General features: G+C 41.2%; 2 protein-coding genes across 4 annotated transcripts in view; one reads left to right on the forward strand and one right to left on the reverse strand.

Annotated features, from left to right (window-relative positions):
• Positions 1 to 319: 319 nt before the first annotated feature.
• fkbp14 (FKBP prolyl isomerase 14) lies at positions 320 to 7443 on the reverse strand. Of its 2 annotated transcripts, NM_001005108.1 has the most exon segments (5): positions 320 to 757; positions 912 to 1115; positions 2762 to 2889; positions 4469 to 4620; positions 7091 to 7426. In NM_001005108.1, coding segments are annotated over 4 exon segments (621 nt in total). In that variant the 5' UTR covers positions 7273 to 7426; the 3' UTR covers positions 320 to 757; positions 912 to 956.
• Positions 7444 to 7680: 237 nt separating this feature from the next.
• Positions 7681 to 15592, forward strand: part of plekha8 (pleckstrin homology domain containing A8) — a 38072-nt gene continuing 30160 nt past the window's right edge. For both annotated transcript variants that reach the window (XM_012965568.3, XM_002932787.5), the window contains exons 1-2: positions 7681 to 7804; positions 13484 to 13600. In XM_012965568.3, coding sequence (XP_012821022.2) covers positions 7714 to 7804; positions 13484 to 13600 — 208 coding nt within the window. In that variant the 5' untranslated portion in view covers positions 7681 to 7713. The remainder of the gene's footprint in view (positions 7805 to 13483; positions 13601 to 15592) is intronic.

Below are 15592 nucleotides of genomic sequence, written 5' to 3' on the forward strand. Positions count from 1 at the left end.
ATGCCTGCAGCTTGAGATTAACTCTTTATTAGCCTTTCCTTCTCCTTTAAACAGGGCTTTGTCTAAAAACATCCGCCTTGGCTTAACATTATGTTTGCTTCTTATTATGCAGATTTACTGTACTTGAGAAGTAGGTGTTTATTTTCTCAAATAAATGTAATGAAAACCCTAACAATGCTATAGCAGTGGTAGATCATGATAGCTATAAGTAGACCAGACCTGCTATAAGGCAATCAGCATATTCAGAGGTGAGATGGGCTTGGCTCCTACACCCATTAAGATCCTTTTCCATCAGCCTAAGAATGCTTCTGGAGACACATTTCCAAATAGGCAATTTTATTATTAGGTATTCTAGTATGCACACATTAGGATTTCAGAGAATTCAATAGCCCTGAGCTTTCTGGTAACAAAATGAGGTCTAGAATTTTAAAATATTTCCTTGGGCTCCATTTTATTATAAAAGGTTTTAGTCAAAAATGTAAAACAAGCCTATACATTTTATTTTTTCACCTTTACAAGTTCATTAAATATCTTAAAAAATGTGGTCGGCTTCTAAATGGTTAGTAACATTGTTAATAAAAAAAAAAATTTAAACAGGCATTTAAACAACTGAGCAAAACTGGACATACGCTGAGACATGATCATGTAAAAGACTTTAAATAAGTTGTTTGTGTGAAGGGCAGATTGATAAATGGAATGGAATTACTGGTTCAGCCTATGGGCACATCAACACAAGGTGGCAATGTACAGCTACCATCATCAACCAAACCCCCTATGATATGGTCGTTGCTCCAACCTATACAATTTGTAAACTTTCACTGTCAAGTAACTCATAGGCACTAGAAATATCAGGCTTGGGTTCTCTACCAATTTTTTTTTTTTTTTTTTATATATAAACACAAGTATTGCATATTGTCATGTACTGTCTGACCAACCCTAATATGGAAAGCCTATACCTAAAGCTCATCATGAACATATGTAAATTCTCTTGCAGATATAAATCCATCATTGTCTTCATCTTCTTTTTCAAATATGCTTTCAACTAAAACTTCATGATCGGTGTCATTCACATTACCCCCGTGCTTACCAAATTCATTTTTCAAGTAAGCCTTTACCTGGGGGAGAAAAGTGAAAAATTAAGTTATGCAGTACCAGGATAAAACAGAAGAACCACATTATAGGTCTATTTCAGCAAACTTTTAACTGTTAACTTGGTTACATCACAAGATAATTTAGCCATCTCCATATGACTTATCAGATATTGGCTATATTCTTTAGGTCTAAGGAACTGGGCTGTTGCCAAATTGTGGTGCTTACCCACAGCAGTGTCTGGTGGGGGCCCAGAATAAAAGCCCTCTGGTGAAGGCTAAAAAAAAAAATGTCCATTATTATTTCTTAGATATTCCTAGAATTTCAGCTTAAAAAAAAGGAGAAGGAAAGTCATTTTAGCATTTTACTGCCAATATATTCTCCACATTAGTGCCACCTAGAACACTGGATTTATTCTCCAGAAGCATTACCACACCCGAGTAAAGAGCCCTAGAAGCTTTCCTGGTTTGTTGGTAAGATTGCAGCTGCCATTTTAGCTTGGTCTTCATAGCTTCCTGCTTGCAGCTTAGCCGTTATAGCTCAGATTACACATTTCTAAGGGTGGGGGAAGTTTTACGAACTCTTATGGAAGGGGGGAGCAGGAGAGGAGAGAAAGGAGAGATCTGTGCAGACTCTGGCCCAGGGAATTAAGGATTTTTCTGAAAGAGGAAGTCAGATACCCTAAGAAAATGTTTACAAAAAGGGCAAGAAATCCTGTGTTTCTTTTGATAGAGGACTTAGTGCAGCTTTATTTAGGAGTGCTTATGGCTGTATTTACATAGACCTCCTAGTAAGAATTCCTCATAAAACCAGGTCTATCTTTGTTATTAGCTAAAAGAGCTCATGTTAAAAAGGAAAAAAAAAAAGCTCACGCACCTGGAAAAAAAAATAGTAATTATCTTTAACACACAATACCCAATTCCAGAATAAAAAGAAACCATAACAGTCTGCCCGTTTGCTAGGTTAATCTCCCAGTCATCCAACTAGGGTTGGCACCACTGCCGGCTAAGAAAGCCGGGCAGGGGGCTGGGGTGGCGTCATGGAGCAGGGAGGAGGCTGGGCAGGGCTATGGAGCGGCGATTGCTATTGACTGCATGGTTTTCTTAATCAGTGTTTGTGGACTATTTTCTTGCATAAAGTAAAAAGCAGGGCACTTTTCTCTTTAAATGTTCGACCTCAAAGTGGAATTGAAACATAATCCCAATAAACATTGCTCAAATGCCAATTCTCTGAATATCACTGCTCTAGTCCTGCTGCAGGGCTGGATATATGGGTAGGCAGCTGCCTAGTCCGCAGCTTATGGGGGAAAAATAAAACCTTTTCTAATTTCTCCAGTCCTGCCCTCTCCCTCTTGGCTTGCATTAAGTTGGGCACATGGGCGGGGGGGGCGAGCAGGAATGGTCCGCTGTGGCGGGGGAGGAGATTGCTTGGCACTGTATTGCGCTGCACTTCTATTCAGCAGCAGCCTTTGCAGGCGGGCAGCAGCCCAAAATGGCACCACATACATTGTCCAGCTTTCTACTTTTAACCTGTCTACAACAAAGACTCATTGATCAACAACCTGAAAATATATACATGCCTAACTACAAAAAAATATAAGAATTTTTGGGTTGAACACCGTTGTCTTAACAAAAAAAAAATACAAAAAAATTTAAAAATAATTATAATTCACCTCTTCTTTGGACAATTTCCAGTCATCATTAAGGTCCATTTCTTGGAATGACTCGTGAGATCTTGGCCCATTTCTAATTTCCATAAGGTCAATATTAAAAATAAGCGTACTTTCTGGAGGGATTTTTCCTATAAAATAAAAAAAAATGTTTGCATAATGCAAAGGCAGAACCTACTTTGATAAAAAGTCTGTGCCCTGTAACAGTTAAACTGAGCTCAGGAGAGGAGGTTAGGAAGAAGTTAAGAAGAACTGAGCATGCTCAGTAAGCCAAAAGTCAAAGTGAGTAAATAGGAGGAGAAACAATTCCAATTATTTAAAGGGAAGCTGCAACCTTACTATTAACCTTCGAACAAAAGGAGTGGCAGGTAGTTAGAGATTTTTAAGGGGCTGTTTAGATTCATTTTTTTGTGGGGGTTTATATGTCCTAAGTTATAAGTTGCTGCACTGCAACAATCCAGGCACTGGTGGTCCCCAGATGTTACTACAGCCCCCTACCAACCACTCTCCTAACATTCACCGTTTTGGATGCTAGGACAGCTGCTGGTTGATCCTCAGTGATCTATATAAATCCAGAAACTAAAGAGTTAAAAAAGGCAGTATCTGATTTTTTCTAAAAATTTGGTACCTTGCTCTCTTTAAATAAAGCTGCACAGAGGGTCACAAAAAAATCACTAAAGATATAGAAGAGGGGCTTGCAATGAGTTACACAGATGTGCTACCTGCTCAGTTGAATGAGAGGGCTATTTAATCAGTAAAAGGGCAGAAATGTACCTTAAAATGAGCACAATTCTAAAAACAACCACTGTCCTTAGCCAGTAATCCGAGATAGCAATACAGAGCCACTGAGCATGTGCAGTGCCAGGGAGAGGGACAAACAAATACCGATGAGAATCTCAATGGGTAATACTACAGTCTTCACTGTCTAAATAGTGCTATAGCTCTGGGTTTATACAGGAAGTCTTAACAATAAAGGATAAATTACTCTTGTCCTGCGTCAAGGTTTTTTTGTCCTTTAAAGAGACAGAAGTGGAGATTTCACCCTAAATGTAGCCAACATTGCAATCCATATTAGTCTCTATTGCAATACATTAGTATATTAGTCCTTTCTTATAAAGTGTAAGGCAAGTTTGTATAATATATAAGCAGAGTCTTACCAGTTTTTACCAGGGCAGATGGAAAGTGAGTAAGGGAAACAGGAGTGCATTAGATCTGAGTGAGAGTTGGTGATATTCAAGAAGTTCATTCATGCATGAAAGCAACCCACTTCTGATTCAGCATAAAACAGGTTAGTAGATTCCATTACATGTGCTAGTAAGTTGGGGAAGAAAGAAGAAAAACACAGTAAAAGGGATCATGCACTACTGTTACAATGGATGTCTGGGTGAGCTAGGACCAAGTTTCACGTAACAGTTGCTAAAAGCAATGAGTTATATCTCCCAAATAGTCCAGATTTTCATGCAACAGTTGTGAAGTGTGAGCCAAACAAAAAAAAAAAAAAAATGGTGAGGCCTAAATGAATAATTGTTATTGCCTGAAACTTAGTTTTTGAACAAGGGTTGGGAGATATAAATGGCATGCAGACAAGCCTACTTAATAATGCCCCTGAAATGTCTGAATTTATTCTTAGTAAATGTATTTTGCATCTGTTCCTTAAGGCTAATGGCATAATGGCCAATGTATTTGCTGTGAGCTAGGATGTGCAGTTACCTTTCCCTTCTTTTCCATAAGCAAGAGCTGGGGGCACAATCAGTTTTCTTTTCTCTCCAACACACATGTCCTGGAGACCTTTATCCCATCCTTTAATAACTTCTCTAATTCCAAGTGTAAACCAAACAGGCTGCCCATTGTTTTCCTTGTAACTGAAACATAAAGACACAAGTGAAAAAGTCTCCACACAAGCTATCATTTGTAGGTGGGTCACAGTCACATTTTGAAATATACAGAATGCATGCAAATAACGGTTTTAGTTCTAAGCCACCTATTATGTAGATAAGTAAAATGTAGGTAGGGTTGGCATCTTGTAGAAGGGGTTAAATTTCTAGTAAAGGAAATTGTACTGTTGGGACTAGGCTGCCAGGAACCCACCTGATAACTTTAAAAAGACACTAAACCCATCCGTAAAGCTATACTTCTGTGCCCCTGGTCCTCCAAATGCATGGTTTACGATTAAATAAAATTTCAGCATAAATTTAGTCTTTTGTTCAGCACTGCTCAACCAATTACTCAGTTGTTGTTGGACTACAAATCCCAGAATAATGTAACATATAAGGTTGTGGGGAGCTGTAGTCCAGCAACATCAGGGTTGTATTCTTAAAGCAATATTGCACAACAGAACTTTTCCTAAACTTTTCACTAAATCTCCATGGCCAGTGGCTGCATTAAAATGAAAATAATCCTCCACTGAGAATCCCAGCTGATCTGTGTAAACCTGGCTCCCTGCACTTGGTTCCTGCAATAGGAGTTGGGATGGGAGCTTTAGGGCAGTGACACACACAGTGACACAAATTTCCGTTGTCGCGGGCGACTAATCTCCCCACAATGCCATCCCACCAGCTAGAATGTAAATTGCCAGTGGGATGGCTCACGCGGCACCACAATTTGCCGAAGTCGCATTGAGAGGAAACTTTGGCAAATTGCAGCGCCGTGTATACCATTCCACCAGCGATTTACATTCTAGTCGTTGGGATGGCATTGCGGGGAGATTAGTCACCCACGACAACGGATATACGTTGCAGCGTGATTAATCTCCCCGTGTGTCATGGCCCTTAAGCACAGTTTCCCAGCACTGTACAAATCTGTCCTTTATCCTCATATCGGATTCCTGCGTCATATAATGAAGAAAACAGCAAGATGCCTGACACGGCACTGGGAATCAGCATTCTCACTGGTCATTAGTTTGCATTTATAATAACGTTTTTGTTTTGGGTTTTTTTTCCCCCCATCAGTAGAATTCTCTTTTTGCATCTATAATGATTTTTTTGGCACCTTGTATAGCAAAACTAGGGGGCGCAGTTGGACAGTATTATGGCTGGGTTTACAACCCCTTTAAGGGCCAATGCACAAACCTCTGCACACTTACCTTCCATCTGTGCCTCTGTGTTCTCCACCCGCTTAGATGTTTCAACCTCCTTCTAGGTATGAGTGTATATTTAAAGCGCAATTTACACTTTGTTCAGAAGGTGGCAGCAACCCCCAACGTTGGCTACAGATGCATGCAACTCCTTTTAAAAGGAAAGGCTAAATCACTGGCGGGTGCCATATGTTAGGCACCCCCCCCAGTGATTGTAATCACTTACCTAAAACCCCCAGCCGGTGCTCTTATTAGGAGAATACTGCACTGGCAGTGGGAAATGTAAGCGAGCTATCCTCTTCCTTCCTTCTCCATTCAGAGTGATCCTGGGGCCCACACATACACAGTTGAGCAAAGAAAGCTGGCTTTTTTGTTAAAGTTTGGCTTCTTACTCTACTGCACATGCACCATGAGCGAAGGAGGAAGAAGAACGCACGCTTGGGTACACCCGGGCTGGTGCACCGGCCAGGGGTCTCAGGTAAGAGATTACAATCACTGGGGGTGCCTAACATTTTAGCACCACATAGTGACTAACTTTCCTTCTTCTTTAAGGACAGTAACTGCCTAAAATGTATCCTAAGTGGGACTTCCAACAGTGTCTGAGCCACTTACATAACTGTATGTGCACAGCTTGTAGGGGCGGAGCTGCAGGGCCACACCAAGTGCCAAAGAATTTGATCCTACTCAGCTTTATGTTACATTTTAATGTAGCTGCTGGCCCTGGAAAGCTAGAGAAAAGTTTTACTGAGCAACATTTTTTAGAGATCCAGCAACATCACAGTTGTACTACAGCTCCTGTGTGCTTCACCAGTGCAATACAGTGGGATTTAGATTCCCTTTAATAATATTGCCATCATTTTTACTGCCAGGGTCACTAAAGTTAAGTAGCCCCATAACTGCAGCATTATAGCCAAAGGGTAGGTGATCATGGAGGAGTAAAGGAATGTGGGGGAATGGAGGGCCTGGGATTTATAATCTGGAGGTACAGAGGAAGGACTCAGCATATATTTGGGCTATATATTGGAATCCATGGGCTTCATGTTATGCTATAAGCAGCTAATATACTTATACATGTACATTTATATAGTGCAGCTTCTCTAATCTGTATCCCTCAGACTTACATTAAGTGCTAGGGACTCTATATAATATACACACAGATGTAAGTTGCATAACACACACACACACGGACACCCCAGCACTAAGTGCTTGCCTAACTGGCGGACTCAACTGGGAACGCAGAACCTGAGGATCAGACTCACGTTGAGTGAAAGCGCGACCCGTTCTTCTCCAGGAATCCCTCCGCATGGACCAGCAACAGATCGCCGTTCTTACTTTTCCTCCGGCAGATGAATGGTTTCTCCAAGACCTGGATCTGCACCTCCGGCTCAGGGATAAGCGCCCCACTGGCACAGGCAAGCAGCACCGCTACTATCACAAGCATCGTTGCTATTTAATTAACCATGTAGTTCATGAACTAGCTGGAGCAGTGCAGGAATATCCAGGGGCAGTCTAGCCACTCACACAGCTGTGCCCATTGCACCATTTACACCCCAGAACCAAAAGACGTGGCAACGTAAATCCACTTTTCACCTGCTGGCCCTTTAAGGCAAAGGGCTCACGGATGATTGGTCAGGGAAGAAGGCGTCGCTTGTGCTTACAGAGGGCGTTGATTGGCTAGCATGTCTTTCAGTCACGTTCCAGCTGCATTCCGATTGACTATAGCGCAGAGCAGGAAGAGGGGACGAGAGAAAGGCTGCGCATAGTACTCGGGAGCCCAGGGGAGAACAGGGCTCTGTTTGTTCTCTTATGATATGACGTGAAGTGGGCGTTCTTTTGCGTCATCTCTTTCTTCTGTCAGTCAGTAATAGGCACCTTCACTTTAATGCCTCAGCTCGGAGTTTGCGAAGCAGCCGAGGGTGGCACGCCCAGCAGAATGGAAGGGACACTGTACAAGTGGACAAATTACATTAGCGGTGAGTTCTTTGGGCTTACTGTGTCTCCTGTTGCTCAGGGCTCTGTGTGACAGACATGGGTGCTAAGCATAACGAGATGAACCCAGATGAAACCCAGCCTGAATAGCTGTTGAAATATGCAGTGGTCACATTTCTGAGCTAGGTATTCCTGGCCCTATAGTTTCAGTCATTGCGACACATACACTACTGCCTATTGCACAAAAGTTGCTTGTGTGTCCTCTCATCATTACTCATGGTTTTCCCCCACTTGCTTTAGCATAAGCTGATGTACACTGCATTATATATTTCCCTACCTGCACCAGGCAAGGAAAAAGCAGGAGTTACAAATAAAATCAGTCATGTATGCTTTATAATTAACGAGAATTGTCATTTACAGCATTTTTCTACTGTGTTCTGCTTGTGATAAATTAAGAGTTAAAAGCAGAACCATGATTTGCAAATCTTTTTTTTTCCTGTTTCTCTGGGTTTCCCCCCAATATAAAATAGCCAGATGTACAATGCAAAGCAAGCCTTGTGCGTTTAGCAGAACGCTATGGCGATGTGGCTGGGCTAGCCTGGCAGGAATCTAGACTGCTCAGTCAGGTCTAACGGCTTGTCACCACCAAACTCCTTCTTTTGTGTCATAGGGAACAGCAATTTACTGATGACACAGAATCAGATTTTGGATATTTAAAATATTGAAGTAATTCCATAATTTTAATTGGTTAATCAAAACAGGTTTTTCAAAAGCTAAAAATATAATTTAGGGCTTTATACAATTTTGTACAAAATTAGTCACCTTTAAATGACACACCTAATATTAGTATGACACCTTTACTTGCTTTTATACCTACAGTGTATGCAAACTGGCTTTTCTGGTAAGATACTTTTAGATTTATTTTTTTGTTATTCAGTATGGCATAAGCATATTTATTGTGCTTATTTATATGGTGCCACAAATGTATACACTGCCTAACAAACATTGTACAGTTATTGTCAATGAAACAGTGAGAATAAAACCTTAAGTGCTAGGAGTTTTATTATACAGCATGATGTCCCTGCCCCAAAGAGCATACAGTCTTGGATTTGAATTGGCCTGGCAAAACGGGAACCTTGTTCTCTGCAGGTAGAAAATGGTCACATACAATTGACAGAAGGTGCCGTGTTCATAGTTGCTTTACTGCGATATGGAATAAAGGCGGGAGAGGACCTTTACCCTGTTTCTTTTGTATATACTGTTGCCTTGATGCAAGATTAGCTTCTTAGAATAGATTATTTTCCTTGCCAGAACCAACTAGCCAGTGACAAAAGCATGTTGTCCTTTTTAAAACTCATACCAATGGCCTTGGTTCTCTTCCAAGTAATACAAACTACCAGAGCTGGCTTAGGACCTGCAATTATCATATATGGCAGGACATATTTTGTTGCACATATAGTATGACACAAGTAAGAAAACAGTAAAATGCACAAGGGAAATTAGAAAAGTTATTCTCCATTAAGAGAGAAGCTGGTCTCCCATAGCACTGCATGTTGTTGTCTGTTTACCTGCCTCCTTTGTGAAGTGGTCCTGGAACACTAGTTAGGTCTAGGTGCAAGGTCATTGTGAACTGTGGACTTGTCCTTGGCTGCTGACAAACAGGTGACCAGTTCAGGGTTCATAAGAAATCTTATAACCGTGTGATGAATGTAGGGTTACATTAAATGAAATATCCATAGCACTTGCATTTACTTGCACTGTACCCATGTATGGCATGTCCCTACTCTAATGCATGGGGCTCAAAGTACAGTTGTCTTGGGTGCAAAAGAATCCTGTACTTTGCAGCTGTGAAGTACAGAGCAACCCTGTGCTGAGCTGCATCAAAAGGTGCACAGTGATGTACTATTTGTATTGCACATCATTAAAGTGCATAGGTGCTATGACACATGTAGCCCCCCCCCCCCCCCAAGTAGCAAAAGCAAGGTATGCCCAAATGTGCTGGATTTAAAAACTTATGCATTCAGAGTACAGGTATGAGATCCCTTATCCAGAAACCGATTATCCAGAAAGTTCTGAATTACAGGAAGGTCATCTCCCATAGACTCCATTATATGTAAATAATTCTAATTTTTTAAAATAATTTCCTTTTTCTCTGTAATAATAGAACACTACCTTGTACTTGATCCCAACTAAGATACAATTAATTCTTACTGGAGGCAAAACAAGCAATTCAATATTTAAATGATTTTTAGCAGACTTAAGGTATGGAGATCCAATTTTGAAAAGATCCCTTATCCGTAAAATCCCAGGTCCTGTACAAAGGTTTGAGGCAAATACTCTGGAATTCTGTCACAGAACAATGGATTTTGCTGATTTCTCATAGTTCAGTTTGCCAAACCTTTCTGTGGAGCTTTAGTTCATGTAAGCATTAGTAGTGGAAAATACTTATTGTAAAACATAAATGAGCACACAACCAGGTTTTTTTTTTGGTATTAAAAATATGATAAACTCTGTTGAGATGCTATATAGTCAAGCTGTCAGCACTCAGATATTTGCTCCTTATTTCAAGTGACCTAAATAAAAGATACGTGATCCTTGTATGATTCCTTGCTAACACAATATGTATTTAGTGAACGTGAATGGGCAATTATCCTGTCTGAAAATGACTCATCGATAAACACACTGGAGATGAATGCATCCATGTCACTATTCTGTGTCCCCAGTTATACAGGGTTGCAGCTTTTTGTTTCTTAAACAGCTATATCTGTATAGAATCCTACATACATGAACACATTTGTTTTATGTACCCACTATGAATGTTGCTAAGGCAGTAATTTTTAACAGTTATTGCCACGTACTGTATTATGTCTTACTTATAGATTTCTGCAACTTTCATATGCAATACCAGGGCAATATAGATTTTCCTTTTTGTATTTTTATTCATAAAAGGGGTACTGTCATGATTTTATGGTATACTTTTTATTTCTAAATTACACTGTTTACATCGCAAATAATTTACTCTACTATTTAAAATGTTATTCTTGAACCAACAAATGTATTTTTTTAGTTGTAATATTGTTTTTCCTATTCCCATGTAATTGGAGGAGTCGCAAGCCAGACTTAAGGTGGCCATACACGTGGCGATCTGACAATGTTTCGTACGACCATCGGTCGCACGAAACATCGTAAGATCCGCCACACACCATTCAGGGCTGAATCGGCAGGTAAGGAGGTAGAAACAATAGGATTTCTACCTCCTTCTGCCGATTCAGCTCTGAAAGGAGAATTTTGGTCAGGCGCCTTCTATGGCGCCCGATCAAAATTTTCAAACTGGTCTGATCGGCGAGTCGTCCGATATCAGCAGCTTCCTGCGATATCGGTCGACTCGCCGACATGCCATACATGCACCGATTATCGTATGAAACGAGGTTTCGTACGATAATATCGGTGCGTGTATGGCCACCTTTAGATTTCTTACTCTTGAGTGCTATTCTGATATCTACTGGGAGCTGCTATCTTGCGCCCTTCCCATTGTACTGCTGATTGGCTGCTGGTAGGGGGGTGATATTACTCTAACTTCCAGCTCAGCAGTAAAGTGTGACTGAAGTTTATCAGGGCACAGGTCATATGGCTGTGGCACCCTGGGAAATGAAGAATATGGCAGCCCCCTCATGGGAGAGGGAACATGTTGATCAGATAGATAATGTAAAAGCCTCAGGCAAATCCTTTTAAGGCAGTGCTGTCCAACTGGCGGTCCGCGACCCCTATCTGTGTGGCCCCCCCACCTGTCTGGCTGCTTTGATGTCTTACCTTTGTGTAAGCTTTAAATGGTATCAGTACTGAGATTAACTGGCCCCCTGCATGGTTCTCACCTCAGATTCAGGCTGTAATCCCCCACATTGTTCTCCTGTTCACACCTCAGACTTTGTATGTAGGCCTGGACTATGCTGCCTGTGTATATGGCACACACAGACAGCATAGGGTAGGCAACATATGGCACATAGGCAGTATAGGGCAGGGAGGGTATGGAACAGACAGACAGCATAGGGTAGGCATAGTATGGCACATAGGCAGTATAGGGCAGGGAGGGTATGGAACACACAGACAGCATATGGCAGGCATAATATGGCACATAGGCAGCATAGGGCAGGGAGGGTATGGAACACACAGACAGCATAGGACAGGTATAGTATGGCACATAGGCAGCATAGGGCAGGGAAGGTATGGAACACACAGACAGCATAGGGCAGGCATAGTATGGCACACATACAGCTAAGGGCAGGCAGAGTATGGCACACACAGGCAGCATAGGGCAGGCAGAGTATGGCACACACAGACAGCTAAGGGCAGGCAGAGTATGGCACACACAGGCAGCATAGGGCAGGCAGAGTATGGCACACACAGGTAGGGCAGGCAGAGTATGGCACACACAGGTAGGGCAGGCAGAGTATGGCACACACAGGTAGGGCAGGCAGAGTATGGCACACACAGGCAGCATAGGGTAGGCAGAGTATGGCACACACAGGCAGCATAGGGTAGGCAGAGTATGGCACACACAGACAGCTAAGGTCAGGCAGAGTATGGCACACACAGGCAGCATAGGGCAGGCAGAGTATGGCACACACAGGCAGCATAGAGCAGGCAGAGTATGGCACACACAGGCAGCAGAGTGCTGCCTATGTGTGCCATACTCTGCCTGCCCTATGCTGCCTGTGAGAGGTGAACCTGGCAGGGGTTTGTTCTGGGAGTTTGTTAGTTGTTGGAAACAGCCATTAAATGGTCCCTAAGGTGTGTAATTATGTTGCTGGGGGTTGCTGTGCTATCCACAGGGGAGGAGGAGGCATATGGATTTAAGGGTGTGTCTTAATATGACATAATATAATTCTTTCATATATGAATAACTGTTGATATCCCTGCAGTGAGGACCAAGCATTTGGGTTTTTGCTGCACTACCACCATTGTGATAAAATGGGTGTGGTTTGAAGTGGGTGTGGTTCAAAAAAAGGGGAGTGGCCAAAACTGGCTTCCATTAGCGGCCCTCCACCATGTATGTTAGAGAAATTCCGGCCCTCGGCACCGCAGAAGTTGGACAGCACTGTTTTAAGGCAAAATAACATGACAATGTTATGATAGATGTAAAAAAAAAAAATAATTTCAGGTATCTGTATCTCTTTACGTTGATTGTAAATGCAATTTCTTTAAAATTACAGTTTAGCAGAAGGTAGCATTGCATATTTCTTCACAGGTCTGATAATAAACTTATGTCTGCTGTTCTGTTTCATGCAATGCAGAGAACAAAGAGGCAGAGGCGCACTGCTTTCAGTAGCAGTTTTATAGATAAATAATTTATGTTAGCTTTTGACTTTTTGGCCCATGGTGCTCCTGCACTTGCACAACAGTTTTCTGTAATGGGTTTCTAGATAACCCTTATACGTATATTATATCCTACTCATGCCCCATTTTACTAGGCTTTAGATATACCCTTGAGGAAAAGTATAGGTTGGAATTATTGATCTTACCAGATAGAATAATGTAGAACAAGCAACTGGGCAAATAATATTTTTTCCTAGATACTGATTGGGAACAGAGCTCTGCATGATGATTTAATTATTCAAAAATATATGTAATCCAGTGTACAAATACCTGGTATTTTATACAGAATTTTGTGCCTTTTATCTTTTCTGCTTAGAATTTTACAAGCAGGGGTTTGTTTTTTTCCCTAGGTTGGCAGCCCCGGTGGTTTCTGCTTTGCGGAGGGATATTATCATATTATGACTCCCGGGAGGATGCTTGGAAAGGCTGCAAAGGAAGCATCCAAATGGCAGTGTGTGAAATTCAAGGTAAAGGCATATTGCATTATTGGCAGTGGAATTTTCTGTTAAGAGACTTACTTGTTTTTGCCTTTTTATCTTACAGACAAGTATTCTAGTTTAAGAGGAGTCATTCCTTATGGGGATATAGACCCTATAAGTTAAAGCTGCTTAAAACTTTAAACTACTAAGCTGCTTAAAACTTTACTTTTCTATTTTCATCTTTATTATAACTAACATTATGATTTAATTAATATAGTGCTGGCACATTTATGTAGTGTTTTACAGAAGTCATTCACATCAGTCCCTGTGGAGTTTACAGTCTAAGGTTCCTGTCACATTCACAACACACACTTTAATATCATATGGAAAGGCACAGGGCAAGTTAACACTTAACTGTGGAATAATCTTCATTTGTTTTTCTTGGGAAGACAAAGGGGAAACATGTAAATGTGGAAGATTACTGTAATAGTATAAACCACACTATCAGGCCCAGACTGATTCAAAATAGGCCCTGGCACTTCAGGTAAACAGCCCCCCAGGCCCAATAAATAGTGACTGTCTGTGGCATCTTACAGCAGCGCCTCTAGCATTTGCCAGAATCCATAGATTGCCAGTCCAGACTTAAACACTACCATACATTCTAGTATGCAGGTTTACTATCTTGGGGTCATGTTTGACATTCATTCCTCAAATACAATAAATCCAAAATCCTTCATCTTACATTTCAAGCCTCATCTCCACATACACTTCAGATCAACCAACTGGCTCTTCTAATTACTTCCTTCTGCCCTAGTAACCTTGTCACGTGCACAGCTCCAATACTTCACTAGAGCAGCTCTCTACCTATGGAATTTATTACACAACAGACAAAATGCATGTGCACTGAACAGTCTTCTGAGTTGGCAAATGCCATATATATAAACCTCCTAGTGTGTGCGCTTTTCCCATTGCGAGCTGGATTGCTCACATATATTACCCCAGCAAGCCCACTTTCTCTAAAAGAGGAACCAATTACAACCGCTTATAACAGTTGCTATGGTAGCCTGTGTGCCAACTTCAGAAGAGACAGACACTGATCAGCAACAGAATTGTATTCATTCATTCTCAGCACTGATCAGTATCTGTTCTCCCATTACTTTGCCTTCCTTGCCTCCAGCCTTGCTGCATAATACAGCACAGCAGCTTTTTAAAATAAATTCATTTATTAGGATTTAACATTTAAATAAATAATTTTAAATAGCAATCCTGCCCGAACGCTGCTGCTTGTGCACTGCCACTTATGCACTGTTGTTATGTCATCTGTAAAAGTGCACAAGAACCAGGTACGCGCAAGGGAGAGTGGGCGCACATGCGCAGTTCCTCAGTCTCGTCACTCTTCATGACTTAAGTTCAGTAAAGATGGCGGCCACGACTGAAGTGCGCATAGTAGATCCAGAGATTGAAGCAGTGACTTTTAAAAGCGGAATTTCAACTTAGAGATCTGGGAGAGAAATGGGTGACTTATTAAATGATGCATTCTTTGAAAAAAAGCCTTCTTGTCTTCTCAAATGTTTCTCACCTTTTCATTGAAGCTTACACACCTGCTAACCAAACAGAGATGGAATATCCCATAGCACATTCATTTCTGCAGAACACGTCATTTCATTATTTCTTCACTAACACTGTCAAAATTTTCCCTATCTATACTTCTTTAACAGCCACATAAATTGATATTTTGTGTATCAACAATCCCCACCTCTAAAGATTGTAAGCATGTGGGCCCTCATAACCTAATGTATCAGTTTGTTTGTAAATTATGTAACCTTATGTACAGCACTGCTGAAAATGCTGGAATAAAAATAATACAATTGTAATCCAGAGGGAGGCAAAATTTAATTACGGATAAGTAGGACAAAAAACTGTGGGATAAATTGCAGGAAAACCTAAAATCCAGGAAGGAACAATCAAGGTTGGACTGCCTTGGCTGCTTCTGGTTTTGTATTGTACTGTATGTCATTCAAATGATTTGTTGGGGTGCAG

Source organism: Xenopus tropicalis, chromosome 6 (assembly GCF_000004195.4).
Source record: "Xenopus tropicalis strain Nigerian chromosome 6, UCB_Xtro_10.0, whole genome shotgun sequence".
In the NCBI taxonomy this organism is placed as follows: domain Eukaryota; kingdom Metazoa; phylum Chordata; class Amphibia; order Anura; family Pipidae; genus Xenopus; species Xenopus tropicalis.

Bases quoted from the DNA above. Each gene is read 5' to 3' on its own strand.
- fkbp14 (XM_031903316.1), bottom strand. From the start codon at position 7,272: ATGCTTGTGATAGTAGCGGTGCTGCTTGCCTGTGCCAGTGGGGCGCTT. The intron at 2,890-4,468 runs GTAACTGCACAT...TTTATTTTATAG, and splicing joins TTATGGAAAAGAAGGGAAAG to GAAAAATCCCTCCAGAAAGT. The intron at 1,116-2,761 runs GTGAATTATAAT...TTTCTCCCCCAG, and splicing joins GGAAATTGTCCAAAGAAGAG to GTAAAGGCTTACTTGAAAAA.